At 39.8% G+C, this 18,040-nt stretch overlaps 2 protein-coding genes across 9 annotated transcripts in view; one reads left to right on the plus strand and one right to left on the minus strand.

Moving 5' to 3' along the window:
- TEX10 (testis expressed 10) overlaps positions 1–12,835 on the plus strand; it is a 59,629-nt gene extending 46,794 nt beyond the window's left edge. For 3 of the 5 annotated variants that reach the window (XM_014782025.2, XM_087419405.1, XM_087419407.1), the window contains 4 exons: positions 4,084–4,164; positions 5,822–6,003; positions 11,174–11,384; positions 12,614–12,835. In XM_014782025.2, coding sequence (XP_014637511.1) covers positions 4,084–4,164; positions 5,822–6,003; positions 11,174–11,384; positions 12,614–12,727 — 588 coding nt within the window. In that variant the 3' untranslated portion in view covers positions 12,728–12,835. Of the gene's footprint in view, positions 1–4,083; positions 4,165–5,821; positions 6,004–6,792; positions 6,998–11,173; positions 11,385–12,613 lie in introns of those variants that run through there. The other 2 variants (XM_014782026.2, XM_087419406.1) reach the window with 2 other exon arrangements.
- INVS (inversin) overlaps positions 1,363–18,040 on the minus strand; it is a 153,355-nt gene continuing 136,677 nt past the window's right edge. For 3 of the 4 annotated variants that reach the window (XM_087419401.1, XM_087419404.1, XM_087419400.1), the window contains 3 exons: positions 17,711–17,785; positions 15,884–16,050; positions 14,482–14,606 (listed from right to left, as the gene is read on the minus strand). In XM_087419401.1, the coding sequence (XP_087275527.1) occupies positions 14,604–14,606; positions 15,884–16,050; positions 17,711–17,785 (245 nt within the window). In that variant the 3' untranslated portion in view covers positions 14,482–14,603. Of the gene's footprint in view, positions 14,607–15,883; positions 16,051–17,710; positions 17,786–18,040 lie in introns of all 4 variants that reach the window. The other variant, XM_087419402.1, reaches the window with a different exon arrangement.

Below are 18,040 nucleotides of genomic sequence, written 5' to 3' on the forward strand. Positions count from 1 at the left end.
ATATGTACTCTTTCTGAGTATCATCTGGATGACCTGGGTGTTCTGTGAAGACTCTCCATTCTAGCTGCTTAGAACTCGGACATCTCTCTGCCCTGTTTGAGCTTTGGAAATTGTTTTGCTCACAGCTCCTGCTTGTTCTTTGGCCTCATGGACTTTCACCTCGTGCATGCACAGCCTTGTATTCAGCAACATACCAACATACCTGAGGAGACTGGAGCTGTCTCTCAGGCAAGAGGTTAAGCATTTGTCAAATGGCTTCTATCAGAGCACAGAGAATCCTGCCAACCTTTTGACTATCTTATAGGCCTGAACTGAGAAAATTGGAGACTCTCATTGCAGATCTTTGAGGGCTATATATGAGAGTAATAGGGACACACACACACAAACCATGAATATAAATTAAAGGAGAATTTCACCAGAGAATTGTTGAGGACCTCTGAAGACACTGAAAACTATGAAACATTACTGAGAGATATTAAAGATGACCTAAATACATGCAGAGATACATAATGTTCATGGATTGGGAGACTCCAATATTGCAAAAATGATAGCTCTCCTTCAGTTAAACTATAGCATAGATTCAGTGTAATCAAAATCAGAGTAGATGTTTTTGTGGAAATTGAAAAGGTGATTCTAAAATTTATATTGAAATGTAGAGGACCAAGAGTAACAAGACAGTGTTGAGTAAAAATGAAGCTAGAGGATTTACACTACCAGGTATCTATTATAAAGCTGTGGTAATCATGCAGTTGGGATGATAGGAAGAAGCAAGTGGGGCACAAAAGGACCCTGAAGAAACGTGCTTTCTAGGACTAGGGGACCCTTGGGTGGATTGTGAAGGCAGCTTTGGTCAAGTGGATTGTGTCACGTCACCACCCCGCCCCCCAATGTACTCAAAGGACTAGTAGGGTAAGGAAAGAGTCCTAAAAGAGAAGCAGGCTGTCTGTCTGTGTCTTTCTTACCTTTTTTATTATTGCTTGATAATAGTTGAGAGAGTGCCAACAGGGGAAGGGTAAAATGTAATCTGCCAAAGGTACATTTGCTGACATTTTCTTAGAACATTTAGCTCTGTTTTGTAGTGTGAGTATATGGAAATTTTCATTCTGTAAATACATTCTTTGTTGTAATTTTATTGGTAAATGAAAGCATCTCTAAATCTGAATTTTAGTGTTTTAATAATAAAAAAATTTCTTTCTTTTACCTGTTCTTTTTAACCTTTCAATACAGCAATAAAATGACCATAAAAAGTGTTAGGTGCATGACATTTCTGTATATATTCTGATAAAATTAAATAGAAAATACTTCAACCTAGAAATTAAATGTACAAAACCTTCTTAAGAAAAATAAAGAAGTCGTTGTTTATTTAAAAAAAAAACCTTGGGGCCCGCCCGGTGGCGCAAGCGGTTAAGTGCGTGCAGTCTGCTGCGGCGGCCCAGGGTTCGCCGGTTTGGATCCCGGGCGCGCACCGATGCACTGCTTGGCAAGCCATGCTGTGGTGGCGTCCCATATAAAATAGAGGAAGATGGGCACCGAGGTTGGCACAGGGCTGATCTTCTTCACAAAAAAAAACACCTTAATTTCCACATTGGACCAAATTAGCATGCCTGTTCTGGAACTGTGCAGTGCGAGGCCAGGGTTCTGATATGTGCAAGTTTCTGTTAACGTAGTAATGTGCAAAAGTGAGGACGCCTGGTATATATGTGTATGTTTGTGTGTTACATATACGTGTATTTATATTAATATTTGTTTACTTTTATCTTGAAACAATGTCAAACTTAGAGAAAAATTACAGCTACAGTACAAAGAACGTTTGTTTTCTTAGACTATTTGACATAATGCCCGTAGCCCATACTTTAGTGTATATGTATTACAAACAAGATATTCTATTACATAAACACAATATAGTCATCAAAATCAGGGAATTATTATTAGTATATTACTGTCATCTAATAGTTGTCCCAGTAATGTCCTTTATAGCAAAAAGATCCAACTGAAATCATTCATTGCATTTACTTGTAATGTCTGTTTAGTCTCCTTCAGTTTGGAATCATTCCTCAGTCTTTCCTTGTCTTTCGTTGATCTTGACACTTTTGAAGAACACAGGACAGTTATTTTGTTAGATTTTCCTTAATTTGAGTTTGATTTATGTTTCTTCATGGTTAGATTCACGTTACACAAATTTTGCAGGAATATGTCACAAGTGATGCTGTGGTTTCTGATTGCATCCTGTCAGGTGCATGGTTCTGATTTGTCCCATGAGATGTTTACTTTGATCACTTAAGTGGTGTCTGCCCACCTTCTCCACTGTTTACTTTTTCCCCTTTGTAATTAATAATATTTTATGAGGAGATACTTGGAAACAATGTAAATATCCCATTCCTTTTTTAGTCTTCCAATTTTTTCATTTATTTATTTGTGTTAGTACGGTTTCATGTTTTATTCAGTGGGTTAAAATGCCATTAATTTTGATGCTCTCATATTTGTCATTGACACTCCCTTGAAGCAGGCTTCTTTGTTCTTTTAACATGTCCTCATTTTTCTCTGAGTACTTCCTTACTTTGTTGTAGCACAGATTGTTCCAGATTCATATTTTATTTTCCCTGTCCCAGCCCTGCAATCAGGTATTTCTTTAAGAAGCCCAGTTTTTGTTTAAGTGGAGAATGGTATTTAGAAACCAACTTCTGGACCCTGGGTGTGGTCATTGCTATTCAAGTTGCTGCTCCCAGACTCTCTCTGTGGACAGAAATCAAGAATTCAACACCACAGGGTTCATTCTAGTTGTCTCCTTTTCTCTTGTTCCTGCTTTTTCTGATGGTGAGAAATTTTGCTTCCATTATACTTAATATATTTACTCTGTCTATAATCAATCTCCTTCTGGTGCCGTCCCTTGCCTACGCAGGCATCTTCCTCACTCCATTTGAACTCCAACTCTTGGGGACAGTCTGCCTCTGTTTACTCATGGATAGCCTGCTCTCGGCCACTGCAGCTCTCCACTCCAGTCCTGATGTTTACCTAGCTCGGCCCCACCCATTGGCTTTACAACTGAATTGTCCAGGAAAGGAAGGGGAGAGAAAAAGGAAGGGATTAAGTGGTCATTTATTATTGAATAGGCGTTTTCAGATGTGATTTACCTTTTATTAATGAAAATACGCACTGCTCATTTTGAAGTAGGAAGATGGCATTGGAAATATGTTGTTTACATTGTTTCTTACAGGTATAAAAGAAAAATTGCCATGTGAAAACTCTGGGTGGTATCAGTCTGCAAGAGGTTTTATAGAGAAATTATGCATAGAGCTGTTGATTTTTGAGGGTTGATTGACAGTTCTCTTGAATTTAGCTTGCCTGTCCTCTTCCTAGAGTGATACTCTTCTTTCCACCAGTCTCATCTTTGTCTCTCCACGTGATTTTTCTGCATATTTCATTATTGGCACCATACTCCATCAGCTTCTGGAATTATGTTATGATGTCTCTGAAGGACTTGATGCTGTCCTTCCCTCTTCTTGTTTTCTTGAGAACTTAGAAAATTAAAAATATTAGGGATTTGATTCCCACCTCCCTCATATTTTTCTTCTTTTCCCATAAACTGTACTCTTCCTTTTACCTTTGGGGAATAGGAGACAGTGTTACAATCAATTCGAACAGGGAGGGATTAGTATTTTCTGGATCATAAGTATTTTTCTATGTTTTTCCACCAAATGGAAAAAGGCTTTTGTCAGCCCTTTGTTCACATCATTCAGATCTTTCTGTTGTAGCACTCACTTAATAGAAATACAGTCTCTGCCTTGGTAGATTCTAAGCTACTTGAGGGCTGTGAGAAGGAAGAGTTTCTCATTATTTCATTCCTGGGCATGGCACCTAATAGGACTAGCTCAGTGCTCAGGAAATGTTTTATAAATGAATTATTTGGAAAATTAGCCCACAGATGAGGCTTGATTGTTTTGACCTTTGACATTTGCATCTTTAAAGTCATTTTTTGTTAAGTTTCCTGTTAGTATGTAGCGCAAGTAGGTTAAAAAAAATACTGAACTTGTTTCTGACTTAAAATGTCCCAATTTGGTTACTGGTTTTCTCCTTTTCTGACAGACAGTTTGTCACAGCTTATTGGTTATCCCTGCCCGAAGCCAGAGCTTTGACATCCTGCAAAGTGCCATCAGTAAGCATTTGGTAAATAAACTTAAAATTTTTTTTCTGTTACACAAAAAAGCATAGAGATTCATTGGTTAAGATTCGGTTTGCCATAGCCAAGGAGAGAGTGAGTGTCCAGAATTCTAAGCTTAATAAATTCCATGCTTCTCACAGCTTGATGCTGTGGCAAGAACCGAGAAATCTTAGTGATTTTCCTGGCCATTACTATTTAATTCTGTGACCTTGGGAAGATCCCCTCTTTCCCCAGGACCTTACTTTCTACATTTGTGCAATAAGGACCTTACAATTATACCTCAGGTCCTTCTGTTTTGTAATGCTTTAATTAACATGTGTCTGGTGTCAGAGTATTAGGAATCCAGCATCCAGACTGGGGTCTCATTTCCACCTAGAGATTTGGGGTCTAAAGTTGGGATGTCACCAGCAGACTCAAGGCCTGATCACTGGAAGTGGTGAGCTCAGCCGTGAGTCTGACTTGTCTTCTGGCCAGTCTCTCGTTCCTTTGGTATTAAATTCACATTAGGTATGCCTGGGGTTTTGCTTTTAACTTCTTCCAACATTTACACTTTGACCTTTGGCTTTTTATTATAATAATTTATTATAGTGCAAGGAAGGGATCCCAAACTTTATCTTCCAGGGACTCTCATCTGTTTGGATAATTTTATAGGCATATCTATACCCCCTTTTCTTTTTCAAAATGTTATTTCCCTTAAGTTGGAAGAGTACCGCTTTGAATTCCCAGTGCTTTTTTCTCCCTGCTCTCAAACTTCCAATCCTTATGACTTGTGCCTCCAAAGATCCCCACTTTTTTTTTTTTTTTTGTAACCTCCACTCCAGAAATTTATGCCCTCCTTTGACTATATTCATTATTCTAATAGAAGACCAATAGGCCAGTCAGTCTTGGCCACTATTTTCAGACAGCCTGATGGAAAGGTTAAGACCTCAGCACCTGCAGGCTTTTTTAGGATTATTCTACAGTAGTTTCCAAGAGATTCAAACCATGCATTTGTACAGTTACAGGTTAGAGTCCACCTTAATGACAGTTTATATAGTATAGTCCAGATGAAATAGCATGCCATGATGTCCCTTAGCTGGGTTTTGGGACAGTGAAGCAGTCAAGTGTTAAGTATAGTACTATCTTACTGACTCCAGTACAGGTATTTTCCTTAGTCATGTCTGAATGACTAGCTAAGTCAAAGGGCAGGGGAAGGCTAATTGTAAAATGAACTCTGGTTTGTACATTTAATTACCTGGGATGGGGAGGTGTGCCAGGTATTGGAGTTTTCTAGTCTGAACAATCTAAAGATCATATAAGTGTGGATGTTGGTATCAAGATTTTCTTTGGCTGCATGAAATAATCTTTTAAAATAATGGTGTTTCTAACCCTCAGTAGAAATTGTAACGTCTAGAAAATTTTAGAAGACTTTGTCATGAAGGGGAGGCAGTGGATTGGGTTATTAGTATTACTTGAGTTTGCATGTTTTCAGTCATTTAACGTAGAGATTAAATTCTCAAAGGAAAACAGGACCTTAAGGTGTGGCAGGCGGCATGTATTATGTATCAACTAGTTTTCAGTAGGAGTGATGTAAGGTTAGCTCTCCAGGTAGTGGTGTTTGGTTTTATCGTGGGGAGAGCAACTGCTGTGAAGAGGTCATCAGTCTTGTTTTTCTCTGCCTAGGTTGGGCTGACTGTGATTCCTGACAGCACGGCTGGCTGTGTTCTGGGTGTTATCTGTAAGCTCCTGGATCATACATGTGTACTGAGTGAGACTCTACTGCCGTTTCTGGCTTCGTGTTGCTACAGTCTTCTTTATTTTTTGCTCACTTTAGAGAAAGGAGAAGCAGAACATCTAAGAAAGAGGTAATAGTATTTGTATTCTTCAACTTCAATTTTTTTCCCACCTGTACCACTCCCCCCTCCCCCAATCAATGAATCAATCAATTAGAAAAAAGAGAGTGAAAGAGAATTAGATTTTGGAAATATCTTAAATTCTCTTTCAGAGTTTGTGTAAACCTAGCTAGCTTTTTCTTTGTTCTTTCATGAATCCCCTTTGTATTGTGAGAATTCTTAGTTCTTGTGTTTTCCTTTAAGCTACAAATTTGAAAAGTTAGATGGCATTATAAAGTTTCTTGAGAGCTTTCCTTATTAATAATGCTCTAGGTCTAGCAAGAAAAAAATTCTGCCTTTAGAAGGATGGGCTTATTAGTACAAGCCTTTGTATTTTGTTTTGGGCTTCATTAGAACTAGCCAGAGTGGGATTTTATACTCTTGGATTTAAGGAAATTGTTCTAAGATGCTCGCGTTTTTAAATTAGTCATTACTTTTGCTCCTATGTAATATACAGACTAAAGCTTCTAGATAGTTTGGGAGATTTCACTTTAATTTTAAAAAAACGTGTTCTTATGCTTATGTTCTGATTGGTACGCGTGTTAAAATTCATTGCAGAAGGTTTTTAAAAATTTAACAGATGAGCAAATAGAAAATAAAAATCATTCTATTACCTGTTGTGAACATTTTGATGTTTGCCTTTCTAGTCTTTTCTGAACTTGTTTAAATGTCATAAAAATTTATCATACATATGATTGTATAAAACATTTATATAGTTTAAAGAGTAAGTATAAACTGAACATCCATTTACTCCACCTCCAGGTTCAGAAATAAATAGAACATCGTCAGCACACATGCTCCATGTACCATCCACAGTTACATGTCTCTTCTATACCCGCCCCCGGAGATCACTTTTGTGTTAATCACTTCCTTGCCTTTTTATTAAAAAATTTTATGTGCATTTGTAAACAGTATCGTTTTTGCTTTGCATATTTTAAGAATTTTATATAAAAGGAATCATACTGTGTGCATTTTTTGTGATTTGATTCTCGTCATTGTGAGAGTAATTCATGTTGATTCAAAAATATATTACATTCATTTTTGTTTCTCTATACCAGGGGTCAGCAAACTGCCTTGTGTTAAGAGTCAGATAGTAAATATTTGAGGTTTTTAGGGCCATAAAGTCTCTTGTCAGAACTACTCAACATTGCCTTGGTGTGAAAGCAGCAACAGATAACACATAAATGAATCGGTGTGGCTGTGTTCCAGTAAAACTTTACAAATACAGGCTGTGAGCTGGATTGGCTGTGGTATAGTACCCTTGCTCTGTAGTGTTCTGTTATATGAACGTACCATAATATATCCATTTTACTGTCAACAGACATTTGGATTTTTTCTGCTAAGTGTGTTGGTGTGTGTGTATATTTAAAACTTTGTAGATTTCACTGTAAAAATGCTATAAAATTTACGCATAAACAGATTTGATGGTATTTTTCTTGTACATCATCAAACTTTAGGTCTGATAGATCAAGAAAAGGCTTTATAAAATAGCAACAAACTTCTCAGGGTTCTAAAAATTTTATAATAAGCAATTCCCATTTATGAAATGTGTATATTGCTTTTTGTCATTTCCTGTCACTTGAAATATAGCCCTTTTATTAAATGCTTTGATGAGAAGTTTCAAAGAACTTTGTAGTTTCTTAGGAACATCTTGCTTTATCTGGGTGGACTGAACAAAATTTGGTGTATGTAATACTTTTTGCCTGTTTAAACTGGGTATTGGAAACGTTGATATTACCAAGACCCTATGCATCTCTTGGGGTGACATTAGTCACAAGGAAGTGTTGGCAGCCAGAGTTTTAGGTACTTAAATTTCCCTTTTGGGTACTCCTACCCCTTTAGAGAAGGTGTTTGTGAGATTACAGATAATAAGAGTGCCAGTCAAATTGCTGGGAGCCTCTGATTTCACAAGTGCTGGCCAAAAAAGTCAGGCTTGACCAGTTTGAGTCGTTCAAAACTGTGGCCTCTGTACTTTGGAGAAACTTCTGTTGTCTTTCGAACTCATTGTTAGTGATGAAAAATCTACCGTTTGACCCCTCTTGGTTTGTAGGGAGTAATCTATTCTTTTCTATGGTTTTACTGTTTTCTCTTTATTTTTGTTGTGTTGCAAATCAGATGTGTCCTAGTGTAGGTTTGTTGTTCTTTATCCTGCTTGAGACTTAGTGTGCTCCTTTAATCTGAAGACTCACTTTTTTCTTCAGGCCTGGGAAGTACTGTTATTATTTCTATTATCTCCACCATTGTTTCTATTCTTTCCTTATTTTAAAAACTCTTTTTAAACATAGGGAGCTTCTCATTCTGTCCTCTCTTAACGTCTTCCACTTTGCTAATTCTTTTATTTAACCCTCCTATTGAGTTTTTATTTTATCAGTTATTGTTTTGTTTCTTTTGATCTATTTTGGGGTTTTATTTGGCTCTTTGTCATTCTTGCTGGTGCTCGATTTATTGGTGTTACTTTAAAGTTCCTGTCAGTTTGTTCTGTATGTTTGTTTTTTCTCTGGTGGGAATTCTCTCTTATTTTGGGGGAGCAGGTGGGCTCTGGAGATCGTCTTTCATGGAGTGGAATAAACTCGTGTTTTGGGCTGTGTATCTGTACTCTGGGTGCCTCTCATCTTTTATTTATAAGAGTTCTGTGGAGGTTGTGGAGACCTCATTATGGGACAGTTTCACATTTGCATTTTCCTGGCTTCCAGCTGTAGGTAGGGAGCTGAGTTCTAGCTTCCTGCCTCCCACACCTGGGGCCTGAAGCCTCAGCTTCCAACACTGTTAGCTGTTGAAAACCCAGCCCTAAAATCCCACAACCAGTTCTCTACCCCTGTTGGGAATCTTTATATGAGTTCTGTCATAATTTCTGGCACCTAGAGATTTCAGCCATTCTTCTGGCTTTTGAGCTTAGCTGTGTATTTTTTAATTAATTAATTATTTTTGGTGAGGAAGACTGGCCCTGAGCTACCATCTGTTTCCAATCTTCCTCTTTTTGCTTGAGGAAGATTGTTGCTGAGCTAACATCTGTGCCCATCTTCCTGTTTTGTATGGGGGACACTGCCACAGCATGGCTCGATGAGCAGTGTGTAGGTCCACGCCCAGGATCTGAACCCATGAACCCCTGAAGCAGAGCCTGCAAACTTAACCACTACACCACCAGGCTGGCCCCGTGTATTATTTTAAAAAGTATTTTATCTGTATTCCTCTGTTTGGAGTAAAAGAGGAGGTTGCTATTATCTGACCAGAACATATCAGAAGTTTACAGAGTTAGCTGAACTGCAAGTTTTATGCAAGATGTTGAACTTTCTTCAGTTTTTGTACAGTGGTTTAGAACCATTGCTTTATCTTGAGCTGAAACCTAAGCTTCATTGCTCCCAGTTCTGTCCTTTGAACACTTTATAGAATAAGTAAAATTATTCTTGTACATGACAACTCTTAGAAAACCCTGAGAATGGCTGTTCATATGGTATTTCTCCCATCACTTGTGGTACCCCAGGTCTCTTGTATTTTTCTTTGGCTTGACAGTTTTCTTTAATTGTGGTGTGTGAACGTGGAATCCTAAACTTTATTCATCTATTCACTATACTTATATTTGGCATGATATAGAATCCCTAAGTCCTTTGAGCACAGTTTCAATCAGCGATTATTTGAAATCCAGTCAAGTTAAAGTAGAAAATGAATATATTGGACCATTACAGGAGTAACTCATAAAACCCAAGGAATAGGAATGGTGGAAGTAGGAGTTTGAAAGCCAGCCGGAACCAAAGTAGCTTTCTCTATTTTTTTCTTTTTCTTCTGGATTGTGTAGTCTTTATCTCTGTGCCTTTGCCTTATTAGCTATGTCTATAGTCTTGGCTTTCTCTTTTCTCCTTGCCCATGGCTGTCCTAGCCTGACTGTGTGTGAGTCAGGCTGAATAAAGTCTCTTCAAACAAGAGGATCTAGTTGGCTTAGAATGAATTCAGTGTCCACCTTTGATGCACTTGCTGTATGTGAAGTTGAGGAGGCTCATCAGCTGGTGAAGGGGCTGCTCTTTCTACAGCTGGAGGTAGTCAGGTTTTCTTAGGAAGATTTGGGGATTGGGAGGATTATGCACTCCTGGTACATGAACTGTAACAGACTAAGATCAGAGCTGTTAGCAGCCAGTGCACTCTTCCTCCAAAAGGATATTGCTCCATTTCATTGACACTCTTCTGGAATGTGGTTATGGTATCTGCCACTCCACTTATCTCTATCATAAAACATTTTTGTTCCTGCTCTATAAAGATACCAAGAGAATGATGTTTACTGAAATTTGGATTTATCATCTCTGGCCTTCTATGACCTAGTAGTGCAGCAGTAGTCCCCTTAGTGGCTACTTTCTGAAATCCTTTTTAGTTCCTTTACAGTACTACTTCTCTGCAAATCTGCCGTGTTCTAAAACATTGAAGAGGCTTAGAATCCAGGTCATAGGTGAAACTACTTTAGAGTTTTGTGAAGTTCTTTCCTTCCCTTTTTATTAGTGGGATATTCTATTTCTTTTGATATTTGGTGTTATATAATAGACAGTTGAATAAGGTTCAGTGGTAGGTAACAGTATGCATGTGTAGATCATTCTGTTCTCTGGCTAATTCTGTTATATATGATCACTAGGGCTTCAAGAATGTCTTGAATGGGGGCCGGCCCGGTGGTGCAAGCGGTTAAGTGCACGCGCTCCGCTGCGGCAGCCTGGGGTTCGCTGGTTCGGATCCCGGGCGTGCACCGACGCACCGCTTGGCAGCCATGCTGTGGCGGCATCCCATGTAAAGTGGAGGAAGATGAGGCACGGATGTTAGCCCAGGGCCAGTCTTCCTCAGCAAAAAAAGAGAAGGATTGGCAGATGTTAGCACAGGGCTGATCTTCCTCACAAAAAAAAAAAAGAATGTCTTGAATGTTAAGCTGGGGAAAATGCTGGTTGCTGGGCTTCCTGGAACCCATTAAGTAGGGAAGAGCAGCTAATTCTTCATTGGATTTGCTTATTTAGCTCTGATGAAACCCAGTTCTTATTAGTTTTGGGTTATGGGGTTTTATCAGGAAACACCATGTTTATTAAAAGGACATTTTCCGTTTTGGGAAATATGGAAAGGGCACTTTTCCTGTATGTGTTGGCCCACTGACTCATTTCTGTCTCCGTTATTATAGGGACAAGCTGTGGGGGGTCTGTGTCTCCGTCCTGGCTCTCCTGCCTCGAGTCCTCAGGCTGCTGCTGCACAGCCTGCGCGTGAACAGAGCTGGGCCTGAGGAGCTGCCTGTTGTGGGCCAGCTCCTTCGCCTGCTGCTTCAGCACGCACCCCTCAGGACTCATATGCTGACCAATGCCATCTTGGTGCAGCAGATCATCAAGAATATCATGGTAAGGAGCATGGAACAAGGGTTTTGTACTATTAGTACTAGAAAGGATTCATGGGCAGGGCATGCAGGGTGCTCTTGGGAGGCCAGGGTTTCTGTGCATTGACTGACTCCTGGAATTAAGCTCAGTGTGGTGATTTCCCAGGGCTTCCCCTACAGTCTAGTACCTGACTGTCAGTTAACCAGGGTGATGTCTTTGATCCCAGAATCAGTAATAAAAGCCTTAAAATACTCAAACTAAATTAAGGTGGCAGACAGCTTAGTTGGAAAAGGTACAGGCACCAGAGTCACTACTACCTGATTCTGGTACAGACTTGATTAACTGTGATAGTTTGGCAAGGTTTGTTTAAAACCTCTTTAAAACCTCAGCTTCTTTTTTTAGCTGTAGAAATGGGAATAATAGCAACTTCCTTGGGTTTTGGTGACCATTAAATGAGATAAACCAAGTAAAGTTTTTAGTATAGCTGACATTTATTAAGTGCTCAACAAATGCTAGCTGTCATTAAGGAAATTATTTGGCAGGAATAAATTTCAGGCCAATTTCTAGTCACTTAATTCACTGGAGAATAAGAGGAAGTTGGAAGAAGGAAGTCGCAGGCTTCAGCTTTGTCTAGAGTTTGGTTCTCTGTGTTCAGCTATGTCTGTTTTGTGGGGGGTAGCTCTGTTGGACTCCTTTTAGTGTTTTTGGTTTGGGAAAGTTAGGTTTTTTTGTATAGGTATTTGATTGGGGAGTTTATTAATTGGTATATGTAATAATAATTCAGAAACAGTAGAAAGGAAGAAAAGTCAAGAATTTGGGTTATTCTGAGGTTAGAGAAGCAGTTCACCTCCATAACGAAGAGAATGACAGAAATGGTCAGTGCGCCCTGTAGAATTATTCTCAGTTGATGTGAGTGCTGAGTAGATCGAGCTTGAGACCAGAATGCCAAGGGGAGGAAGTCTGGAGTGTAGGATGGTTGATGGTGGACTCTGTTTAGTCTCGAGCATATGTGGGAGGGAACAGACCAAACAAGAAACCAGCAGCACTTGTACTTGAGGTTGTAACCGGGAATTTTCACTGCCTGTGGTAATGCCCAATTAATAGGTCCCCTTTTCCAATAAGATTTCCTGTGGTGATTTACAGATGAGGATACTGTTGCAGTGGCTCTGAGATCTTGTTTGGGTATGAATAATACTGTCAGATAGCACAGCAGTTGTGGTACAAATTCAAATTACTTTTGTTTTTCTCTGCAGACGTTGAAGAGTGGAGGCATTCAGGAGCAGTGGCTCACAGACTTACATTATTGCTTCAACGTGTACATTACTGGGCACCCCCAGGGGCCCAGCACGTTGAATGCGGTGTATTGAAGTAGCACCATAGCACCTCCCGTTTGAAACTGTTTATTCACATCTATCTAATTTTGAAGAGAGACTGATGTAATAAATGTTTGTCATTAAAGCTGAACTTTTAAAGAAGTTGTTTGTGAACCTTCCTTTGCACTAAGGTAATAATGCAGGCCGGCTCCTGGACTCGCATGTGGGACGTGGTTATAGGTGGTAGTGTATTTTGCATTTCACAGGAACTAAATATTTACAAAATACAGATTGATAATATGTTATCTTCTATTATTTACTAAGAAATTAACTGAATCTTTGTGATCCCATCTAGGCAAACCTCATTCTTTGTTCTCAGCTTCAGTTCATTCAGACAGCAACAGAACTAGTTTTTCCTTTTGTTTTGTTTGGAGTCGTTGCCCTTCTCCATCATGACATTCAGCGGCTCCCTGTGGATGGCACTCTGTTGTTTACAGAGGTTTCCCAGCCTCCAGGCAGTGGCAGGATCTTAGTGCTGCGGTTGTTGTGGACTTTCCTTGACCTAACAGTGCTTGTCTGCTCTAGGTAACTCTGCTTTCAAATGATTTTCTGCCAATGATCTGTTATAGTTCTTGAAAAATTGCCAACTATATGTAGTGATTTATATGATATTTTCATAATTATGAAATAATTTAATTAGCAAACTGAAAATCAAGGTAATTAAGTTAACACGTTATTGCTGTTTCTTTCCTATTTCTGTCAGGATGGGGGTGGCAGTAATCTTAAAAAAATGGAAGCAGTCCTAGAAATATTTCTGAGCAAATATATCACTGTTTATGCCTCCTGTCTACATTCCTTCCTACTGTAGCTTTGCCCTTAAAAATGTGAAAAAGCCGGCAACCACTGGATTTTATTTAAACCAGGTCTTCCTAGAGAGCTAGAATGTGTACAGTTAGCACAGTTTCTCCTGCCAATAGGGGAATGGCATTTTGACAAGATTGCTCACCTCTGCAGGTCAGGCAGAAAATACAAGTGGAATGTTAAGGCCTGAACTGGTAGCTTGTGCATGAATGGTCTGGTCTGTAAACCTGCCCGACTGACTCCTTTGTGCCCGATGCTGCTGCTGGTGCTGAGAGCGCCGTTCACAGAGAGCACGTGGCAGCAGCCTGTGGCCTTCAGAGGCTAACACGGGAACTGTAAACGTAAGGAATCAACAGTATGCCTGTTATGGTCTTCCAGTTTCTAAAAGCAAATGCTGGATCATGATTCTGGTCTAAAATTTAAAACTAATAATGTTGGAATAACAGGATTTGGTATCTGTAATGAAGTTTGTTGCCCTAGATTCCGGAAAAGTGGTGAAAGAAGGCAGCTACTATAGGACAGGCTCCTCCCCTTCTCGTTCTGCTTCTTCACTGGAACCAAAAAACCAGGCCTGCACCAGCTGGCTGGCAGAAATCCCAACCCAGCAGCCCCTTCAGCACTCAGTTCTTCATGTTACTTAGACTTGACTGTTATAATTTATAAGTTCTTTCCAGCCACAGTTACTGAAGTGAAGGCAGACAACTGGGCAGTTCTGCACAGGCATAGTCACCCCTGGTCCTTCAGCGCAGGCTAAGGTAATTTATAAAACAGTACCGTGTAAGAGCAGAAAGAAAACATTCTGACATTTTCTTTCAGTTGTTACCACGTTTTCAGGCTAATAAGGCTGCAGGCGTGGATATTAAAGTTTTCCCAAGATGTAAAAGATAGAAAGATAGTCAGCAGAGGATTAGAACTCTGCACTAGCTGTTCCAGCTCCCCTGGACACAGGCTTCCTCCGTAGGCAGGCGAAGCTTTGTTTTGTTTTTTGACTGAGTAGCTGATCGCAGGTTATAAGAAAAATTCTTTGATCTTCCACTGTTCTCAAACAGGTGTATACACTGCAAGTTGCTCACTGTTAAAAACAAATACCAGATAGATATTCAGGTTATTAATTTTAAACTGAAGGGATGAGTTCATTGGTGGTGAGGAAAAAGGGTTTAGGTTTGGACTATGCATGGGGCTAAATAAAGTGATGGCCAGTTTATTGTAGCGACGGGATGACTCATCAGCCTTGGATATTCCATCTTCTCAAAGATACATGACATCTCATCAAGGAAGAACCTTAACTGGGAGGGGGCAGGTGCTTGTGGAGCTGGAATTGGGACCTAGGCCTTCAGTCTGCCTAGAATAACTAGTATGGTATCTTTCTCTCTGTGCATCTCTCTGATATAATACAACACAAACTTACATATACACATACATAACTTTTAATTTTCCATGTGCCACACACATGGCTATATAGTCCATTCTAGAAAATAGATTCCTTTGAAGACTATTCAGATGATTGATAGACTGATAGGTATATCAAACTTAAAGTGGATTTTTTAGGCCTTTTTATGACTTTGAAATTACAAACTTACTTATAGGATGCCACAGTTGGAAAACATTAGTGGTATACCCAATCCTCTCACTTCACAAATGAGGACACTGAGGCCCTGAATGGTTGCGAGACCTTGCTGAGGCCATCTTGCTATATGTTGTTGCTAATTGTGTAGCAAAGACACAAACATGAAAGGTGAGTAGTTTTAAAAAGTTGCAAACGTATGTCTTACTTTTTCTCTCCTGGTTTTATTACTATTACTTCAATAAAGTTATTTTAAAGTGAACTATTGTTTGGAACTCTGGCATGTTTTTTGGCTGCCTTTACTGTATCAAGTCCTGAGTTGTCATCTGCACATCCTGTAGGTGGGCAGGAATATTCTGCATTCATACAAGGGGGTACCATTGCTAGTAATCACTTAAGCTATGGTTATTCCATTGGAATGGATTTTTTGTTTTTTGCTTTTTGCAGGGAAAGATTCACCCTGAGCTAACATCTGTGGCCAATCTTTTTTTTTTCCCCCCCTCCCCAAAGCCCCAGTGCATGGTTGTATATTCTAGTTGGAAGTCTTTCTAGTGCTTCTGTGTGAGCCACAGCCACAGTATGGCTACCAACAGGCGGGTGTGGTTCTGTGACTGGGAAACGAACCCAGGCTGCCAAAGCAGTGAGAGCAGAGGGCTGAACTCAAACCACTAGGCCATCAGAGATGGCTTGGAATGGACTTTTTTAAGGGAGTTGTTTTTAAAGAGATAGGCTCCCAAATTTATATATGTCTAGCATATATATATATTTCCAGCATATATACCTACACGCTCTCTGATCGTTCCTGTGCTGCTCATCTTTGTGGGTGGTTTACAGGGGTGGGCTGTAGAGGACTGAAGAGAGCAGGGATAGTTGAACTTTCTCCCGGATGCGTGTAGAGAAACAGTCCAAGGAGGCTGTTCCTTTGCTACATCCAGCTGGCTCCCTGCTCCTCCTGTTAAGAGGTAAAGGCACTGCTAAAGCCTCTTCCCGAGGTGGAGGTTGGCAGCAACAATCTTCACTCATCGAATATTTGAGCACCTCCATTGTGCCAAACAATTTCCTAAAGCTAAATAGAACAGCGAGCAAAATGAGATGATCCTTAACCCCATGGAATTCTCAAAGCAAAAAATGAACTAACATATCTATTCAAGGTAAAGACCAAAATTAATGATTTCTCCTTTTTGGTTAAATTTGGCACCTGTGATTCCACATTGCAGAAAATTCTATGTATGTCCAAGTTGTGCCCATTTCATAGAAATTTATAGTTTTCTGTATAAAACACATACAGGCTAACCATTTAGCAGCTCTGTCTGACCATCAGCCTTATTCACTTAATAATGGTTAATGTGGGTGGGTGGGCCTAATAAAACACTGTGTTCCCCCAAGTTGAGGCTTAGGAAAAGATTCTCTTCAGTCCTTGCCCATTTTCAAACCAGTCAGAAGTATACATGTAGGACAAAAACGCTGTTCATATGAAGTCCTGAGAAACCATTAAGTATTTCTTTGAATTTGTTTATTCTGTTCTTTAACTGGGTTCTTGAACTCAAAACATTTTATGCTGCTAAACACCTTCATTTTTAAAGATTTCTGATTGCACAAGAGAAAAATCCAGGACTAAGTGAAAAATGCTCTGATTATTTATCTAAATACTACTTCTCTTGTAGTTATATCTGACAGTTCTGTTTTTGAAACTATTCTTCAATTCACTCAGGTATAATGAGAATTTTTTTTTTTTTTTTTACATAGAACTATGGGCCCTGATTCCGTTGAAAGGTTCCAACTACCGCACCCACCACTCCCTGATCAGCCTGCCTGTATTACGTGAAGTACCCCACTCTTATCAAACATTTGGCAGTAATTACTGTGTCTCGCCACCTCCAGGTTTCCCCCCCATCAAAAACGAAATGAATGTTAAAGTTCATGCTGACAGTCATTGTTCACCTTCTCAGCTGTACTCTGTTCCTGTAGGATGACTGGATCAGGGAGGGTGGGGGAGCACATTGCCATAGCCACTCATGAGAAACACTGGACCTGGCATTAACTGCTGACAGCACTGAACTTATCACCCAAATTTAATGTTGGCGTGTATGAAGGGGCCATGAATAAAAAACTTGTCTTGTGGCTGAAAAGAAAGTTCCCTGAGCTGCTTTGGTATGAGTGAAAGTGTGCACAGCTGAGCCTGAGCTGAACATGCTATTAAATATACATCTTTATGGAGTGGGCCCTAAAAGGCAAAAGCCAGAATTTGTGGCTAAGGGACTTGCCATCTTTAGGAAGGAACTGGAGGATCTTAATGTGAAATCAAAATGGAACAGGAACTCCCAAGGTATAACTTCGAAGAATGACAGTATTTCCATTTCCCCCTTCCTTTATGTGAACAGGTATGTAAAAGTGAACAATAATAGGTACCATTTATTGTTTCTACTGGAGGTAATGTTAATGATAGCTTTTGGTTGTGAAAATAACTTGCCTCTTACGGAGACAGACATTGACTGCGGTAATAACTCCATGAAAGGGAGATGAAACACATGGCCACCTGAAATCAAATGACCAGAGGAAACCCCTGGCCATCTCTGTTCTAATGTTTTTTGCCAGCGCCATGGCTGCCTTACCTGAGTTGAGACGCAGCACAGAATGGGCTTTTGAAGATCTTGTGGGATGATGTACTTTCCCTTCTTGAGAACAACCTGAAATCAACCAACAGTGATCATGTATCTCTGACCATGACAGCTGTGGCCTGACCAAGTTCTGAATTCTGTATTGAGGTGAAGGCTTGAGCCTGCAGGTGTTTGCCAAGATGAATTAGGTATGGTGTGGAAATACTACGTAGACCCAGGGTCAAGTCCTGAGATTTTCCTGCCTGGATCACAGATCTGTTTCTAAAGGTGCCTTGGCTCAACTTTTTTCTGTTGGGGAGCCAGCCAGGCTTGTTCCTTGCTCAG

This window comes from Ceratotherium simum, chromosome 29 (genome assembly GCF_057802395.1).
Source record: "Ceratotherium simum simum isolate JZ-2026a chromosome 29, ASM5780239v1, whole genome shotgun sequence".
Lineage (NCBI taxonomy): Eukaryota > Metazoa > Chordata > Mammalia > Perissodactyla > Rhinocerotidae > Ceratotherium > Ceratotherium simum.